Source organism: Symsagittifera roscoffensis, chromosome 4 (genome assembly GCF_963678635.1).
Source record: "Symsagittifera roscoffensis chromosome 4, txSymRosc1.1, whole genome shotgun sequence".
In the NCBI taxonomy this organism is placed as follows: Eukaryota; Metazoa; Xenacoelomorpha; order Acoela; family Convolutidae; genus Symsagittifera; species Symsagittifera roscoffensis.
Window position 1 is genome coordinate 11,963,468 of NC_087065.1, and position 16,456 is coordinate 11,979,923.

The 16,456-nt window shown below is 36.3% G+C and overlaps 1 protein-coding gene across 2 annotated transcripts; it reads left to right on the top strand.

The window, feature by feature from the left end:
• The first annotated feature begins 1,653 nt into the window (after positions 1–1,653).
• On the top strand, positions 1,654–8,818 carry LOC134844499 (coiled-coil domain-containing protein 96-like). Of its 2 annotated transcripts, none has more exons than XM_063861204.1 (11): positions 1,654–1,828; positions 2,833–3,096; positions 3,422–3,447; positions 3,632–3,866; positions 4,366–4,487; positions 4,572–4,758; positions 6,328–6,521; positions 6,966–7,085; positions 7,592–7,745; positions 8,152–8,228; positions 8,426–8,818. In XM_063861204.1, exons 1-11 carry the CDS (start codon positions 1,666–1,668, stop codon positions 8,675–8,677), a joined length of 1,794 nt encoding a protein of 597 aa, XP_063717274.1. In that variant the 5' UTR covers positions 1,654–1,665; the 3' UTR covers positions 8,678–8,818. The 2 variants fall into 2 exon arrangements, with proteins under 2 accessions (XP_063717274.1, XP_063717276.1); XM_063861206.1 differs by having other exon boundaries at positions 4,369–4,487.
• The last annotated feature ends 7,638 nt before the right edge of the window (positions 8,819–16,456 follow it).

Consider the following 16,456-nt stretch of genomic DNA (forward strand, 5'->3'; position numbering starts at 1 on the left):
ATTGGGAACGAGTCGATGACTTCATGCAAAGACTTCAAGACAAACATACGTTAGGTGTCATAAATGCCATGCTCTATCAGGTCATCGCTCCTTAAAAATGTTCCGTATTGGGCGGTAGTTTATAGTCTTGGATAGATCGCAGACTGAGGAAGAAGTTCGCTGGATGTACCGAATGGATCGCAATTTTGGATTCAATTTTTGAAGTTTGAATAAGATAGCTGCATCCCAATAACCACGAGACGCTTCATTATTCGATAAATCATTTGCAAATTGCCAAAACTGTTGTAGCTCATTGTTTTCGAAGATATCGGAAATGAGAAGCGATGAGCTAATTTTCAACCACTATTGTGATACTGAAACTGCAGTTTGATTAGGATTGCTTGATAGATACAACGTTTCTAAGTTGTATGCACCTCCGAGGATAGAAGACCAGGATTGGCAAAAATTTGGCATTATACGTTGAAAAGTTTTCTAACTGACGCTTTCAGCTGCAAAAATAAGTTAATTAATTTGTCGTCTTTTTCAAAGCTATCGAATCTTAACATTTCAGATCAAACAAAATTGACTATTTACCCAATAACCCAATAATTGCTATCATATGAAACTTGAAGTCTGAAAAATACCTTTTGTAAAATCTAAGAAGAAACGAATCAATGTGGTAGAAAATTTGGTTCATTAAACTTGCGAAGGAAAGTGTATTAGTATGAAATTTCTTTATTTCCAAACTAAATCGCAAAAAAGTGCAACTTTTGGTGGCAGTTTTGAATCGTTAGGCTGCGGTAGCTGTATAATATCATATGCGCTTTGACATTTGATTAGTAAAAAAGTTAACACAACTGATGTATTTTTAATTCATCAAATGAACCGAAAAAAGTTATTTGTTTCAAACAGCAGTACAATCAGGGGCGGATTTAGGTGGGGGGGGGCGGACGCCCCCCCCTCAGGGATTCGACCCCCTGCCGACCCAAAGGGTCCCCCCTTTGATACTTTTTAATAAATCCATTTTTGGCCTACCGACCCTAAAATTTTTCTAAGGGCGCCTTTGGCGCCAATATTAACTATTTTGTAAGGGGGAGCGCGCGCCAAAAAAACGCGATTGTTTAGTCAAAATTTTTCAAAAAGTGCCCAAAAACGGCTTTTTTTACTGTTTTTCAAAAATTTGCCTGCGGCGCAGGAAATTTTGCCAAAATTGAGGCAAAACAATGCTTTGGGAGAGCTCGAAAAATCAATTTGGTCGACCTAAAAAAAGGTCATCAAAATTTTCGAAAGTTTTTTGAAAATCCGCCCCCCCCCCTCGAGAAAATCCTAGATCCGCCCCTGAGTACAATGATAAAAAGCTCGATTTCAGAAATTTCAAAAAGCTCGATTTCAGAAACAGCAGTACAATGATAAAAAGCTCGATTTCGGGTTTTGGTGGCTAGTTTAAGCATCTTAGCTATTTTAAGCATCCGTGGCTGAGTGGTTACTGCGTGATACTCAAAGTTGCTAGGTCCAGATTCGAAGCCGACACGTAGCTGAGTTATAGCTAATTCGAGGCCTATTTCTACTTTTTCTTATTTCACTTGATTGAGCTGCTTTTTGGTCGTGTTCCCGCAAGTGTTTGCTGAGCGCAGCTTCGCCTATTTGTTTTATGTCCTTGACGTTTTTGTCGTTGAAATTCTTCATATGCTGTTTAACTTAAAGATAAAACAAATGGCAGATGAATCTGAGAATAGACCAGACACGATCACAGAAGAGGAGGAAGGAGGCGATAATGAAGCAGCAGCTGCAGTATCAGAACCAGTAATTGACGCCACAGAGGAGGAGACCAAGACAGGGGATGAACAAGGTTCCAGTCAAAGTTCATCATGATGAATATTTTATCTTCTTCGCCAAATGTACACTAACAGAATGGATAAATGTCCAGAATGATTTTTTTTTCGTTTGTAGACTATGATTGAATCCTAGGTTTTTTTTTTTTTTTTGGGAATAAATATTTTTTGATAGCTTTTCTGGCCAAAAAACACCTAGTTTTTAACACCTAAATTGGTCAAAAATAATGTGTTAATTTTTTACACAAGCAAAGCAAATATTGTTGCGACAAAATGTGTTCATTTTGATCAATAACCAGCTATTAAAAACAGCCAATGCTATGGATATTAACACAGACTATTATATTACAAACAGCACTAATGCTTCAACGCATAATGGATCTGTAGTGTAGAGGTAGGGAAAAAGACCCGCAACAAAAAAGAGGGTTTGAGCCTGGGTAGGGTCGGATGTTTTTAGTGAACGTTTTTTACACTAGTTAAAATGCGTCCGCTCTATAAATTGAGGAATGTTAGTTGGTAAATTTCTTTTTTTTTTCAAATTGACTGGTACTGTTAATGCGTCATAATTGGCTTGCGTCACTTAGCAATTATAAAGACTCATAACTGTGAAATTTTATACGACTGTTTTACTCATTCAGTTTTTCCCAGTAGCGTTATCGGTCAAATTTTTGCTTGTGTATGCGAAGTGCAACTTCGCTTCTGTGTAATAATTATTCAAATTTTGAGGTTTTCTAAGTAAAATCTTGGTATGGGTTTAATAACTGGCGTAGTTACGATCAGAAAAGTTTTCAAAATGGATTTTATATAATTAAATCTTATTTTAAGCATTGAAGCTGTTTAGAGGAGGCCATAGTTTTCTTTCAGTGAGATTTTTACTAGGATCATAAATTCGTAGTATAGTCTATTCATATTGGTTGATGGATTCGAGTTAAATAAGGCTTACTATTAGATTCTTGATTTCATTTTGATAACTCTTAGTTTGAACTTGGCAATATATAACTGTAACTAGGTTATTTTACAGAAGCAGTAAAAGAGGCGGAGCCTCCAGTCGAAGCAGCTGAGACACCCGGCGAGGGCAAGGAAGAGCCGAAAGAGGAGTCAGCCGAAGGAGAGAAAGAGAGTGAAGGAGGTGAGGCGGAGAAAGGGGACGACGGAGAATCGGCGGAAGTAGTCGAGGGGGAGGGGGAGACGACTGGGGCCACGACTGAGTCGAAGGGCTTCGTGGAGACTATGGCCAGTGAGGACATGAGCAAACCTAATGAAGAAGACGAGGGACAAACTGAAGGTGGGAAAATTGTTTTCATGTCTACAAATGCAAAATCTGGCCATAGTTAATTTTATCTCCTAGTCTTGATTTCCATTATCCATAATTCGAGCGCCTTATTCCGTTTTTAAAACCCGTGTCAGGTTTTTTAATATCTGAACTCCGTCTTGTTAAGTACACAGATTTCTTAAAGTAAAATAATGTATGACACAAGATTGTAGAAACATTAATGTCTACGATGTTTTGAATTTTCGAAAAAATTGAACCATTTAAGTATTCGATTGAGTGACATGAAATTATCAACAAGCTAAAATGAAAGTTAAATGAGGTTGTGTTTGTTGTTTAGGTGAAGAGGAGCCACCTGCTGATGAAGTACGTAAAACTCGACTTCTTTTTACTTTCTTTTCCTCTCGTTTCTCAATTTCTCTCTCAGATTTGTTTTCTGAAACTCCATCCTAATGAAAAGCTTTGCATAATTTACAATATCTGTGTGCTTAAGGATAGACTGACATCATGAAATCATTACTAAGTGATTTGAAAGCTGGCTGCGTTTAAGGCGGACAATGCAAGTGTTGAAGTGAAAGAAGCAGCGGCAGAAGAGGCTGAGAAAGTATCGCATCCTGAAGGAACTGCTTCTCCTAAGCAAACGGGCATGGACGCCATCTCGGAGGATCAAGACGCTAGCAATGCGAACGTGCTTCAGCAGGAGACGTCGGAGATACTGTCTGAGGTGCCGGAGGGTCCACCAGAACGCATAGACACCAGGTCACCCACGGATATGGGCGCTAAAGGCGAGTCAAAGTACTAAATATGAAATAATTGCCGCTTTTAAGACTTTTTACCCTTATGATTAGCAAGGGTGTTGCAAGCGACTACAAGGCTTTTTGCCGTTAATAACTTAGTTTGATTTAGTAGGAATGATATTTTACTTGTCATGTTCAATTTCGTGAAGATTTAAATAAAACTACCATCATAACAAACTGATTGATAAGTAGTTCAAAGTTTTTGTTAGAGAACTGTGAAGTCAGGAAGATAGTATAGACAAATTAAAATCCTGTGAGAACCATTGAAGCTGTGCGACCGAGTGAATAAGCTGCGCGACTCTTAACACTTACGTTGTTGGTATGAATCCCACTTCGGTCACGGTCGGTGGTTTTACCAATGGCATCCGCCTTCCCAAGGTGGGAATAGCTTCGACGAAATGGATGACACTCTACCCCAGGATGGCCCTAAAGTGGAGAGGGCCGGGGCTAAATGAGTTGACTACAAATGAATCTTTTTCTTTTAAAGCAGACGAAGATGTTGCTGGCTCTGCGTTGAGGGACGTCGGAGAGGAGGACGGTGAGATGGACGAGGAGTTCTCGCTGACGGAAAAAGTACCCGACAGGGAATCCCTCATCGAATTCTACCAGGTCAGTCAGGGTTTTGTTTCTGATTGTATTACACATCTTTATCTCTAGTTTTCTCTGGGACTAAGTTTTTTTAAAAAAATTTAGCAAGCTATGAAAGACAGAGAAGGACTAGTGCAGGAGAACACGACTCTGCAGAACAAACTTTCCGAGTACTTCCGACGCAAGAGGACCGAGGAGGGGGGACCGGCCGGGGGAGGGGCCACTGCCAGGGGAGGTGACCAGGTGGACAGGAGTGTGAGTGACCTAGAGCAGAGATACCTCAGCTTCATGAGTGAGTCGAACACTCGTATTTATTGTCTAAATGTTGTCCAAGTACTCCTTGGTTGAAGATAAAACATTAAAGGATGAAAAGTACATATGAAATAGCCTGTACATTTATATTAAGGAACTTGTTTTCGCTAAACATTAATAAAAGTTGGCATCATCCAATTTTGATAAAGTTGCGATAAAAGCAAAAGTTTTTCCGGTTTTTGATGCCTGTAAAATGATCCAACCGAATACAGCTTTCTAAGTTGTAGGTAAAGAAAACGGCTTAAATTGTTAATTTGGTGTTCATACGTCATATTGCAACCAATGTAGAGTCTCAATAATTCAATTTCATCTCTAATCAGAAAACACTCGCCCATGTATTGATAGACATCGCCATCGACCTCTTCATCTGAAAGATATCTCTTTTTATCTTCATTCATTTTGAGACTTAGTTTGGCAAAATCTGGCGCAGTTTTTTTTGCACATTTCATTTATTTTAGCAAAATGTATGTCGCTACTCAGCAAGAAAGTCATTTCACCATCATCGCCATAGAAAGGCTACTCGATACTTTTTCTGAACTCCATGCACTGATGGTATCAGTTTTTTATTTTCTAAATAACTTTGAGATATGATTTGACTGCTCTTCCAATGGTTAACCTTGCTCCAAAATCTGTAAAATTACCGTTTTGTAAACCGTGTAAAACGCTGCTCTTGGACCAATGTATAGTAACAAAAATTTCTGGTTTGAATCCAAAAACCGGGCAATTTTGCTGACATAGTAGCTGTTTCTGTTGACCTTCAACATGTATGTGCAGTCTGCAGCTTTAAATAAGTGTTACTGAGATATATGTACTCAACTAACTGCTTGGCGTTATTTTTTTCTCTAACTGGGCGATAGTTGCCCAAAATCTCCAGCATCGAATTTACTATCTTTCAGAAGTGGAAAGATAGTTCCAGACTTTAGACTTTCCGGGAACTCACTCTTCATTGAAGATCGGTTGAGCAATTCTACTAAAGTATATAGTTTACTTTGACTTCTCTTAGTATCTGTTTAATTTTATTTACAAAAAATGATGCAAAGTCATTGGCCAAGTTTTTTTAAGTCGAAATATTTGTTGAAGTTAAACTCTTCAATGCGTGGAATCAAGTTTATACGTCATTATCTTGGAAAATTTTGGTCACGCTGTTTAGATTGAAAAATTCTTTATTTTAATTAACAAAGTTCTTATAGTTTTCCAAGTCTTGCGCTGATTTGGTTTTGCGATAATTACGTTCAAGTTGACGCTTTTTTCTTTCCATAGTTTTACAATGACCATTAAAATATGGAACTCGCTTTGCACGTACTGCGATTGTTTTTTCCCGAACATGAGCATCAACAATACTACCTAAGTGGTCTAAGAACGTGTTGAATATTTTGTTTTTATCCTATGAATCAGAAAAGGGCTGTTGATTAAAAGACAAGACCAATGACATCTCTAATTCATTTTATTCGACATTCTTCAGATTTTAACATTTTTTGTATGTTTTCGTGACGGAGATGAACAGAAATTTTTAGCTCTGGTCGAGTTGATCGTTGTCGATGTGCTTTAGCGAATCTTGAGGAGCTGCAGAGTAAACAGCGTGAGAGTAAGGAGAACTATGAGACAGAGATAGCGACTATTAAGCACACGTGTGAGCAGAAGGAGGGGGAGTTGGACAGGATGGCGGCTGAGTTTGTGGAGAAGAGGCGGCAGATCGCTCAGAAGGCCATCAACTCCAGAACTGGCAAGCCACTCCAGAAGGAGGTCAGTTTGTGATGTGATACTGTGGACATTGGCAGGACGATAGTTTATTTTGGTTGTAACCAATTACCCTTAACAGACCTCCTTTGAAGGAGAGTGGAGTTGAATCGGAAAATAGCTTGTGGTTACATATAACTTTTACAAATGAACCAGTCAAATCGTCAAAATGAGGTATTTAAGCTTTGAACGCCAAAACTAACTAAAAATTGAAGGAATTTTCTCAGCATTTCTGCACCTCAAATTCAATTGTGACCATGAAAAAATCGCAGACCAGGAAAACTTTACCCACATGACTTTTAAGTCGTTTTCTTTTAAAATTCTTTTCGTGGATTCTGAATTGGCTGCTCATTGGTACATTAAATTTGTAAACTCATTACTACTATGTGGTGCAACGGTGGATGTTTGGCCGATTACTGCTAAAGTGGTGCAGTGTATAGTATGTTTAAGGAGATAGAGATGTACATCTCGAATGAGCAGAAGAAAGACCAGGAGGTGAAAGCCGTGAGGCTGGAGAACATCAAACTGAAAAACAGACTGCAGAAGAGAGAAAAACAGTTGAAGCAGAAGGCAAGTATAAGAAGTGAAGTGCTACTACTTAAATGACATAAGCGCCACCCTTTTTTAAGAAAATGATTGCCAAGGAGGCGCTGCATGAAGCTTCCAAAACTAGTTTTCATTTAGAAAAACCAAAATGAATACTTTAACAAACGTTATCATCGCTTTACTTGATCGCTTAATCGCTCGAAATTAGTCCAGAACTTATTTTCAATCGATTTTTTTTCTCCGTACTGGGACAGTTTTTTGAAAATTTTCGAACCACGGCAATGAAAAAGTCGTTCGAAATACGGCCGAAAGGGCTCTTATATGATATCATTCTTCACGAGTTTTTCCTTCCCGAAGAAATTATTATAACTTCTGAAACGTGGAAAATCATCTTAACGAATTTTGAAACATTAGCTTGAAGAACGTAAATTGCAAGGTACTCAATTAAGAATGTTTTTCAGATCTGAAGATGATGTTAAGAACAGCGAAAAATGTTTATAGGATTAAAAAGGCGACTGGTCTATTTTCAGGAGGAGTTGGCAGAGGGTCTGCACCTGATCGACTTTGAGCAGCTGAAGATTGAGAACCAGACGTACAATGAAAAGATAGAGGAAAGGAATGAGGAGTTGAGCAAACTGAGGAAAAAGATCACCAACACTGTCGAGGTCCTCACACATCTCAAGGGTAAGAAGTCACCTGTGTGATTAAAGATGGATTGTTTTGACGATGGGCGTAAGTGGGAGAATTTTTGTGATTTAAAGAGTTTTTGGAGAGTTACGGCGATTTTGGATATACGTTTTAAATCCTGAACTCCAATTGGCTAATTGTAATTTTTTTTCTGTGGCGAATTCCCCTTTTATTAGTTAATGCGTAGACGCGACATATCATGATGTAAACTTGTTTATAGGCAAACTTTTTTAAACGATTTGTGAACTGACCTCGAGAAAATAACACAAGAAAATCACCGAATCAGACATCGAAAAAAACTTGTTGTTTAAGCATTCTTTTGAATCGAATCAAGTGAAACTGCAGGTTATTCATTCTCTCTATCCATCCACTGGCTATAAAAGATAAAGTGACGTTGTTTCAGAGAAACTACAGTACATTCAACAGGAGAATGGACAACTCAGCCAGCAACTAAAGGAACTGGACGTGCAAGTTGCACAGGTGAATTTTTAAGCTTATTTGCTGATAGGTCATGTTTATGCTCACATTCAAACGCTTTGCTAGGCTTCTGAATTTGCCTTTGGCTGCTTGTAGGTTTTTTGCAGAGGCTTCTGCCGACCGTCTTTTAATATGTAGACTACCGAATTGATTGCCCATTTTTGAGATTCATAGTCAAACTTACTGTCACTTGTTCTCAGAAACGTGACTCACTGACCCGAATAAAGCAAAATAGAGACAAGCTGAGAAACGAGAATCAAGAATTGAACCGACAGTGCGGACTGCTAGGAAACGAGACGCTGCTTCGGGACTACGAAGAAAAATATTCGGAGAGTTCCGATTTGAAGCAGAGACTAGCCGAATTGCGAAGCCGGCACAGTGAACTTTCGATGAAGTGCACAGGATACAAAAAGAAGGTTGAGAATGCAAGGGCAGGAATCATGATCAATTAGACGATAGTGACTTTTGAAGAAACTAATCGCGCGTTTGACTAGCCAGAAAGCAATGCACAATATGTAATTAAAGTGTCGATAGTGTGAATTTGTATATAAAAAGTGCATAATCAAAGCAATGTAATATATTATTTTGTTAAATTTCTTTTTCATTTTTATTTTTGGATGAAAGGGGGGGGGTCTAGCCTTAGGTTCATGATTATTTATTGTTTCGGCTAATTTGCAGTCGATTAGGGCAAATGGGAGCGATAGCATTATAAACATTTTTTCGATTCACTATTCGCTCGAAATAAGTGGTCGAAATAAAAATTATTCCGACACTGTCTCGACACCCAGAATAAAAATTTGAAAGTTTTCGTGCAGCTCAAATCACTCTCACTGGATTCATAATTGGCCGCATGCGACGTTTATGAATGGCTTCTGGATTTGCGCGGCAAAACTCCTGAATCTTAGTTCCTATACGCATTTGCTTCTCGGATAAATCAGAATAATCTACTATTGAGCAACTAGCTCAGAAATTTCTGACCAAAGTTAATTTGAAAATTTTAAAAACATTTTCTTTATATTTTTTTCTATATTATTTTTTGAGTAATGAACGCAATGAAAACTCTTATATGTCTTGCTGATTTTTTTTTTTGTTTTTTAAGGAAAAGTCTCTAATAACTACAGATGTGCATTCATACATATTGATGCATTTATGAATGCACTTAGGTATATATGCACTTTTTCAGTTCAATTGAATTTCATCTGCTGAAAGTGACATAATAGTACTCTCCAAATACGAACGTGGAAATGGCGCGAAAAAACAAGCGATTTCTAGTTTTGAAAGTGGAATTTAATTTTTAGATTTTCAGCGGAATGAAAACTTTACCTATTGATCCAGTTTTCTTTAAATGGGTTCATGTTGTCAAAAAATTGCAAAGCAGGACATCTATTTTTTCTTTGAAAGCAAAAGTTCCGATTTTTTTAAAGAAGGTCTAGAAATTCAAAGAGCTTAAAGGGCATCTATTTTTTCTTTGAAAGCGAAAGTTCCAATTTTTTAAGAAGATCTAGAAATTCTAAGAGCTTAAAGGGCATCTATTTTTTCTTTGAAAGCGAAATTTCAGATTTTTCATGAAGGTCTGTGTTTTTTTGTTTACTTGCGTTCATTACTCTTTTCGAATTGCTATGTTCTTTATATTTTAGAGTGGTTGAGTTTTTTTGAGTGGGTGAGCATAAAGAACTTAAAAAGGCTTCATAAACTATTTACCAGCAGCTTAATTCACGGATGACAAATGGGTAATTTATTTGGTCTCTACGTGTGAAACAACATTACAGGTAGAGAATAACATCCTTTTATTTCCAAATGATACAGTTTTCTCGACAGCGGCAAAACAGTTGCTGCCCGTAGTATTGCTGAATGAATTTCAGGAAATTATATCACTAGAACTTGTTCGACCTTTTGTGAAATATAATAATGAAGTAGGTTATTGTTCCGACCAGTGTGCTTTTTTCTATCTCAACTCAAAATCAGGTGCCACAAATATTCATCAGAATGGGTTGAGTGATATATCATATTAAAGCCCTTTCAGTCGTAAATCAAACAGCATCAAAAAAATCAGAAAGTCGTTACATTTTTGAAAAAAAAAACTGGTTCGAATTTTTGAGAGTTCCTCTAATTTCGAGCGAGTAACGCTATCGAGTAACGTTCGCGTTAAGTAAAAATTGGTCCAATAAACTAAAAACTTTTCATTGAATTTAAAAAACTAATTGTGGAGGCTTCATTTAGTGCTTCTTTGGCAGTAAAAATGTTCCTAAAGATTTTAAACACATTATTGTGCAAAATAATTTTTTCTAAGGTTTGTTTGTTTTTTGTCTTTTGAAGATAGCTCGTGTCAAATTTGCCTAAATAGCGCTATTACTATGCGTTTGTATAGTATTCTCATCACACCAATCACAAAAAAAACGACACACAATTGATAAAAAAGAAAAAAAATTTGTACTTTTTTTAAAGTGGTAGAACGTGCTACACGCACAGCAAACAGCGATTTTTGTTTGAACTTAATTTTGGTTCGTTTCACTTGAATTCGCGCAGTATTATACTTCGAAAAAAAAAGTTTAAGCTCAACTCGCAGCTAAATTTGTTGTTTTGGTGGTACTTTTGCTGCAATTTCAGAACACATACAATCAATATGCTGGGAAGGTACCAACAAATGAGCGCTTCTATTGGCGGTTTAGATTGGGAAAAAAAGGAATTGTAATATAATACAACGCTCTTTTTTGAATTAAGAGTCAAAGAAGAATGTTCTTTACCCTTTTTTAATTTAATTAGGTAGCAGAATAAAAAAACATGCTGTGTTTATCCGTCTTATTGGTGACTAGTGTTTTGTGAAGAGACTATGGCGAGAATATTCTAGCCTTTTTTTCTTGCTTCAGATTTTTTCTTTTCTTGTCGGTTTTTCTCTTGTGGTTGCAAAGTGCAGCTTCACCTTTGTTGCAATTTATAATACATCAGGTTGTTTGTTGTCAAAAATACCAACTATCGGCAAAAAACTACAAGGATCTTATAGTAGGTCTCATTGACCTTCATGAAAAAAATTGAAAGCTCAGAAACATCGATGAGCGTAGTGTTTTTGGTTTAAAGGTTTTCTCCTTCTGGCTTGTTTGAAACTTCGGCAAGTTTCAGTTATAAGACTTGCTTATTTTTTCACCTGTGACTTGTAATCGGAAACTTTTTTCCCTTAAACAAATTGTCTGATAAGATCTGCTGACATGCTTAGTTCTGCTAATAATTCTGCTGATATGCTCCTTTCTGCCAGCCTGCTCAGTTCTATTGACATGTTCAAAGGCTTACATGCTCAGTTTATTTTAAAAGTTTACCTCTTGATTCATTCAACCTCTTGAGGTAGTAATAAATTTTTTCAAATCAGTTTCTTGAATTTTTTCAGATTTAAGGTGTCATGCAAAATTCTTATGGTTGATTTTCATTTTTCTCCAAATGCAGAATAATTTTTTTTGTCTAGATAGGTTTTTGGCTTTTGTCGGCTTAGTCAATTTTAGTTGCGTAATTTGAATGGTGTTTTTTGAATTGTTGTTATCTGTTTCAGGAAGGATGGGTCAAGTTAAAATTTTTATAGCTTGAAGTTTTCTATAACTTAGTTGCCTCTAAACAAATTAATTTCAATTTTAAAATTACTGTTTTTCAACCTAATCCGATACCAAGACAGAAAACTTCGTCGATTTAATAACCGCCGAACTGGATGTAATTTTGGTGTTAAAAATAATTCTATAGAATTGCACAAACTTGTGAAAAACATCATCAAACATGGTTTGAAACTTTTCAGAAATGTTTTCCTGTGACTGTGTTTCAAAAACGAGTTCAATTTTCAGCAACCTAGTCTGCAAAAAGATTTGTGTTTAACTTTTGTGCTCTCAGTCTTCTCGGCGATCGATTCAGTGTTATGTGTTTCATCCGCGTTTTTAGAGCGCTTGATATTTACTAAATGATGTCGCGCAAACTATTCGAATCAGCGTTGGCATTTAGCAAAGTCGGGAAAGCAAAAGCTTCTTAAAGAGGATGACCGCTGTTTGAGTGCTATAGTTCATTGTTTCTTTGTTTCACTACATTTTGAGTATTTTGTTTTGGTTTTTTCATTCTGTAAAAGGGGAAACTCAAACTGTCTAAAGCCAGCTTCTAAACTAATGCTTAACAAAAAGTAAAAACTATACTTGCTAGACTTTTCGAAAAATGCGTCATTCAATTACCTAATTACATGTTTTTAAAACAGATTCGTAGAAAACAACAAATTCCCCCAGAACAAAAAATGATCAAAAAATAAAATAAAATAATTCTGCCATGAGCCCCATATTATAGACAAGTGCTTCAGGAAAGTGTCTTCCAATTCGTCATTGATTCCGCAACTGATGTAATTTTACGTAGTTTGATTTACTGATCTGATTATAAAACTGAATAAACCCTTAAAAACTGAATAGTTCTTTGCTGAATAAAAAATCCACTAACACAGAACCCATCCAACTGTTAGTAGCCATGATTGCGTTTCCGCGTATGAATAATACAGGAGAATATGGTGCTTTTCCTGGTGTTTTTATGGCCAACTAATAAGTTATAATGTATTTAACTGTTTTGTGAAAGCAAAGATCAGGCAGAATTTAAGCTTTGTCTACCTAAAAACTTTTCTTAAAGCTTATGATTTTTCATGTTTTATTTTTTAATGTACCTTTTCCAATGCTTAGTTCAGCTTGTCCTTCACATTAAACTCGTTGAAACTTTCCATTATTTTATTTGACAATTCATTTAAGCTCTGAGAAAATTGTGCCAAACAATAATTTGGAGATGAGTTATTTCAGGCAAATTAAAACTACTCTATGAATTTGGCTCCCTCCACAGAATTTTACTTTTACCCTTGCGATAAGCAAGGATATTGAAGTCGGATACTAGAGACTTTTCCCCGTCAAGAACATTGTTCACAGGTGTCATCTCCTGGAGTATTTCATTATCTTGGTCTCCTGTTGACAATACGGCAACGAACATTTTTTGACCATGTGCGCTTTTTAATTATCCGTTCCAATCGAAATTTGTTTATAGGTTGATTGTAATTTTAACAATTTGTTTTAAAGTTCCATTTTTTCCCCTTTTTTCTCAGTTTCATAGGTTTCAGCCGATAGTAGATGGGATTTTTAGCCCCATATTTCCTTGATGAGCAAAAAAAAACTTCGTGTGCGTTTGCGTATTGAGGGGATGGAGCTTCAACAAATTTTTGTTTGGTTAAATTTTTTTTTCGAAATTTTTTTCGCAGGGTTTGGTCTCTGGTGTTTTTGACTTTTTTACCGCTTGGAATTTTCTGTTCTGATGCTAATTTTACTTACTATTGTCGTTTGGTGTATTTTATTTTTCGAAAACTAGCTCTATTAACTTTCATAAAATAAGTTTTTTCGACCTATTTTGAAAGCTTTTCGATTTGTTTTTTCGTGGTTTTTCGTCTTGTATCACCACCAAAATTTGGCACGCTAGAATTACCAAAACATCTGATAAAATACAGTGTGTGATAAAACTTTGAGCAATATAGTGTTTTAGCTATTTGTCCGTGGAATCCAAAATATAAAAGAAAATCAGAGAAAAGTATCAATGTTGCGGATTTCAGAACAAATCTGGTTTTGGCCTGTTGTGGAACTCGTATACAATTCACAAAATGCATAGTTTGGCCTCCTAATGTCTTAAATTTCATTTGAAGAGGGTGTTTTCTGTCATCTTTTCAGCTGCGTTTTTAATAGCTTCAAGGTTTTTTGTGCATTCATTGTTACACTTGAATTTTTTAATATGTTCCACTTGAATATTCTCAGCGTGTGAACAATTATGACAAACTTGGTTGGAATATCAACAATTGTTAAAGAGATTCGATGAAAGATCTTCTTAGTTTCCTTGCTTTTTTGTGACAAATTTATATATTACTTTTTTGTTATTGGTGGTTTATGTTATACTCCAACCTTTTCGTTTCTGTTTGAGAAAATATCTCGTGTGATTGTCTTTTTTGGCCTTTTTAACTAACTGTATGTTCATCCATCTAGAGTGTAAAGTGTGTTGGGTAAATTATCAAGGGCGTAGAGATTCGTGTAACGCCACTTGATACTTGGTCAGCTTATCGCTCAACGCGTTCAGTTCGATCTGGAACTGCTACGTTCGTGTTGCCTTGCTGCCGATTAATCTAAATTTGCAGTGTTTCGTAACCCTAACAGTTGACTATGCGCATACTTCAAATCAGAAGTTGAAAAATATGCTGGTTTTCCTGACGGGGTGCGCTTTTAGCTTCTTGTACCAAACAATATGTAAGGTTTTCGATATTTGGCATTGGGTAACTGTTTTGTGCTCCAGCATGCACAGGGGCAGATTTAGGAGTGGGCGGGGGAAGGGGGACGCGCCTCAGGGATTCGATCCCCTGCCGACGCAAAGGGGGTCCCCTTTGTATTATTTTGAGATATCCATCTGTAGTGAGGTACCCTAAAATTTGTCTAAAGGCGCCTTTGGCGCCAATATGCACTAATTTTGAGGGAGGAGCGCGCGCGCGGGAAAAATACAAGATTTTTTGGTCAAAATTTTCCAAAAAGTGCCTAAAAACGCCTTTTTGGCCTGTTTTTCAAAATTTTGCCTGCGGTGCAGAAAGTTTTGCCAAAACGGGGACTTTTTATTGCTTTGGGGGAGCTCGAAAAGTCAATTTGATCGACCTAAAAAAAAGATCGACAAATTTTTCGAAAATTATTTGAAAATCCGCCACTCCTCGAGAAAATCCTAGATCCGCCCCTAAGCATGCATAAGAACTTTGAGTCCAACGAAATGTAACTCGTTTGAATTTATGCCCCATTTTCCTTGATTTTCTTACTTCTACTTCATTTTCGACTTGAATTTGTAGGTGCATTGTAATCTGTTGTATCGTTTGATTTACTACTTAATTTTTTCAGGTACAATTTTTGCAGTTTTGATTTCACGGCAGAATTTTTAGTGTAATTTTTTGTAATAAAAAAAATTTTGACTTTTTCGCTGGTTTTTTAGTTTACTTCGATAGTCTCCGAATCAGATTGCCATCCCACCCTGAGTTTTAATTTTGGAAAAAAGCGGACTTTTGTGTAGTCTTGAGCAAGCAAAGAGAGGAAAATTATGCACTAATGTCACCCATTCATAAACATAAAAAATGGTTCAACATAATCGGAAGGTTGAAGAACACATGCTCTTTGAATCAGTTCACAAATCAAGTAATAGGGTTAGGTTAATCCAGGCTAGCTTCTACATAACATAAGAAGTAAATTTAAGGTGATTATTTGATTTATAGACACAAAAATAATTTTAAAAAAGAAACAAAAAAAACATTTTTTTATTAACTGATGTTGATCAGGTAAATGTGTTAAGTACTTGTTTGTTTCGGTTTCCTACTTTAATTTTTTTGATTTTGAACTTTTTAGGTCAATCTATTTCATGGAACATTTTGCAAAAATGGAATACTCTGATGAGTAGTTACCACGTACTTGTCCAGTACGCACTTTTTTGATCCATTGTGTAATAACCTTTTATGTTTTTGCGTGATTTTTCCTGTTTTCTTCAGCCAAGAGTTTTTTCAGAAAACAGATCATAACTTTCCAGCAGCAAAAACTTGTGATCTATTATTCTGCAAAAAATCATTTATTTTTCAAAAATAGATCAAGACATCTTTCAAATTTTTCTCGTTAAGCAAATTTTACACCCCAGTTTACTGTACACATCGATTTTTGTTTCAGTTCTTATCTGCTAAAATCAATCTACTATGACTAAGATGGGACAAAAATTTGGACTTCAGTAGATCTGCACGTGCCATTAGCGGTAATTTAAGCCGTAAGATGTGTTTTGACCTAACTCCGCAAACCATTTTGCTAAAATACTTAATAATTTTGTTAACAAAACTCAATTTTCTGTCCAAAACAATGGCAGGATACTGTGCTCAACCTTTAGGTTTCAATTCGTTGTATTTACAAAAAAGATTTTCGATTTTAAACAGAATTGAAGGCTTTAGCAAGGTAAGAAATACAGCTAAGTTATAAGTGTTAGCAAGGAAACTCAATATTATTTCTTCAATTATTGCTCTAACCGCGTCAGCTTAAAACTTGATTTGTTGGAAGCAGAATATAGTGTTACTTATTTGCCCTTGCGATAATTGCTTTTGCGATAAGACTGTTTTTTCTCAGCAAAATTGCTTGACCAGAAAACGGTAGTACTAGAGGCAGTTTTAAAAGAAGATTTTAAAAAACGGAATCTTA

Coding starts and splice junctions, on each gene's coding strand:
- LOC134844499 (XM_063861204.1), top strand. CDS start 1,666: ATGCTGTTTAACTTAAAGATAAAACAAATGGCAGATGAATCTGAGAAT. Junction 3,448..3,631: donor AGGAGCCACCTGCTGATGAA/GTACGTAAAACT, acceptor GCTGCGTTTAAG/GCGGACAATGCAAGTGTTGA. Junction 8,229..8,425: donor TGGACGTGCAAGTTGCACAG/GTGAATTTTTAA, acceptor ACTTGTTCTCAG/AAACGTGACTCACTGACCCG.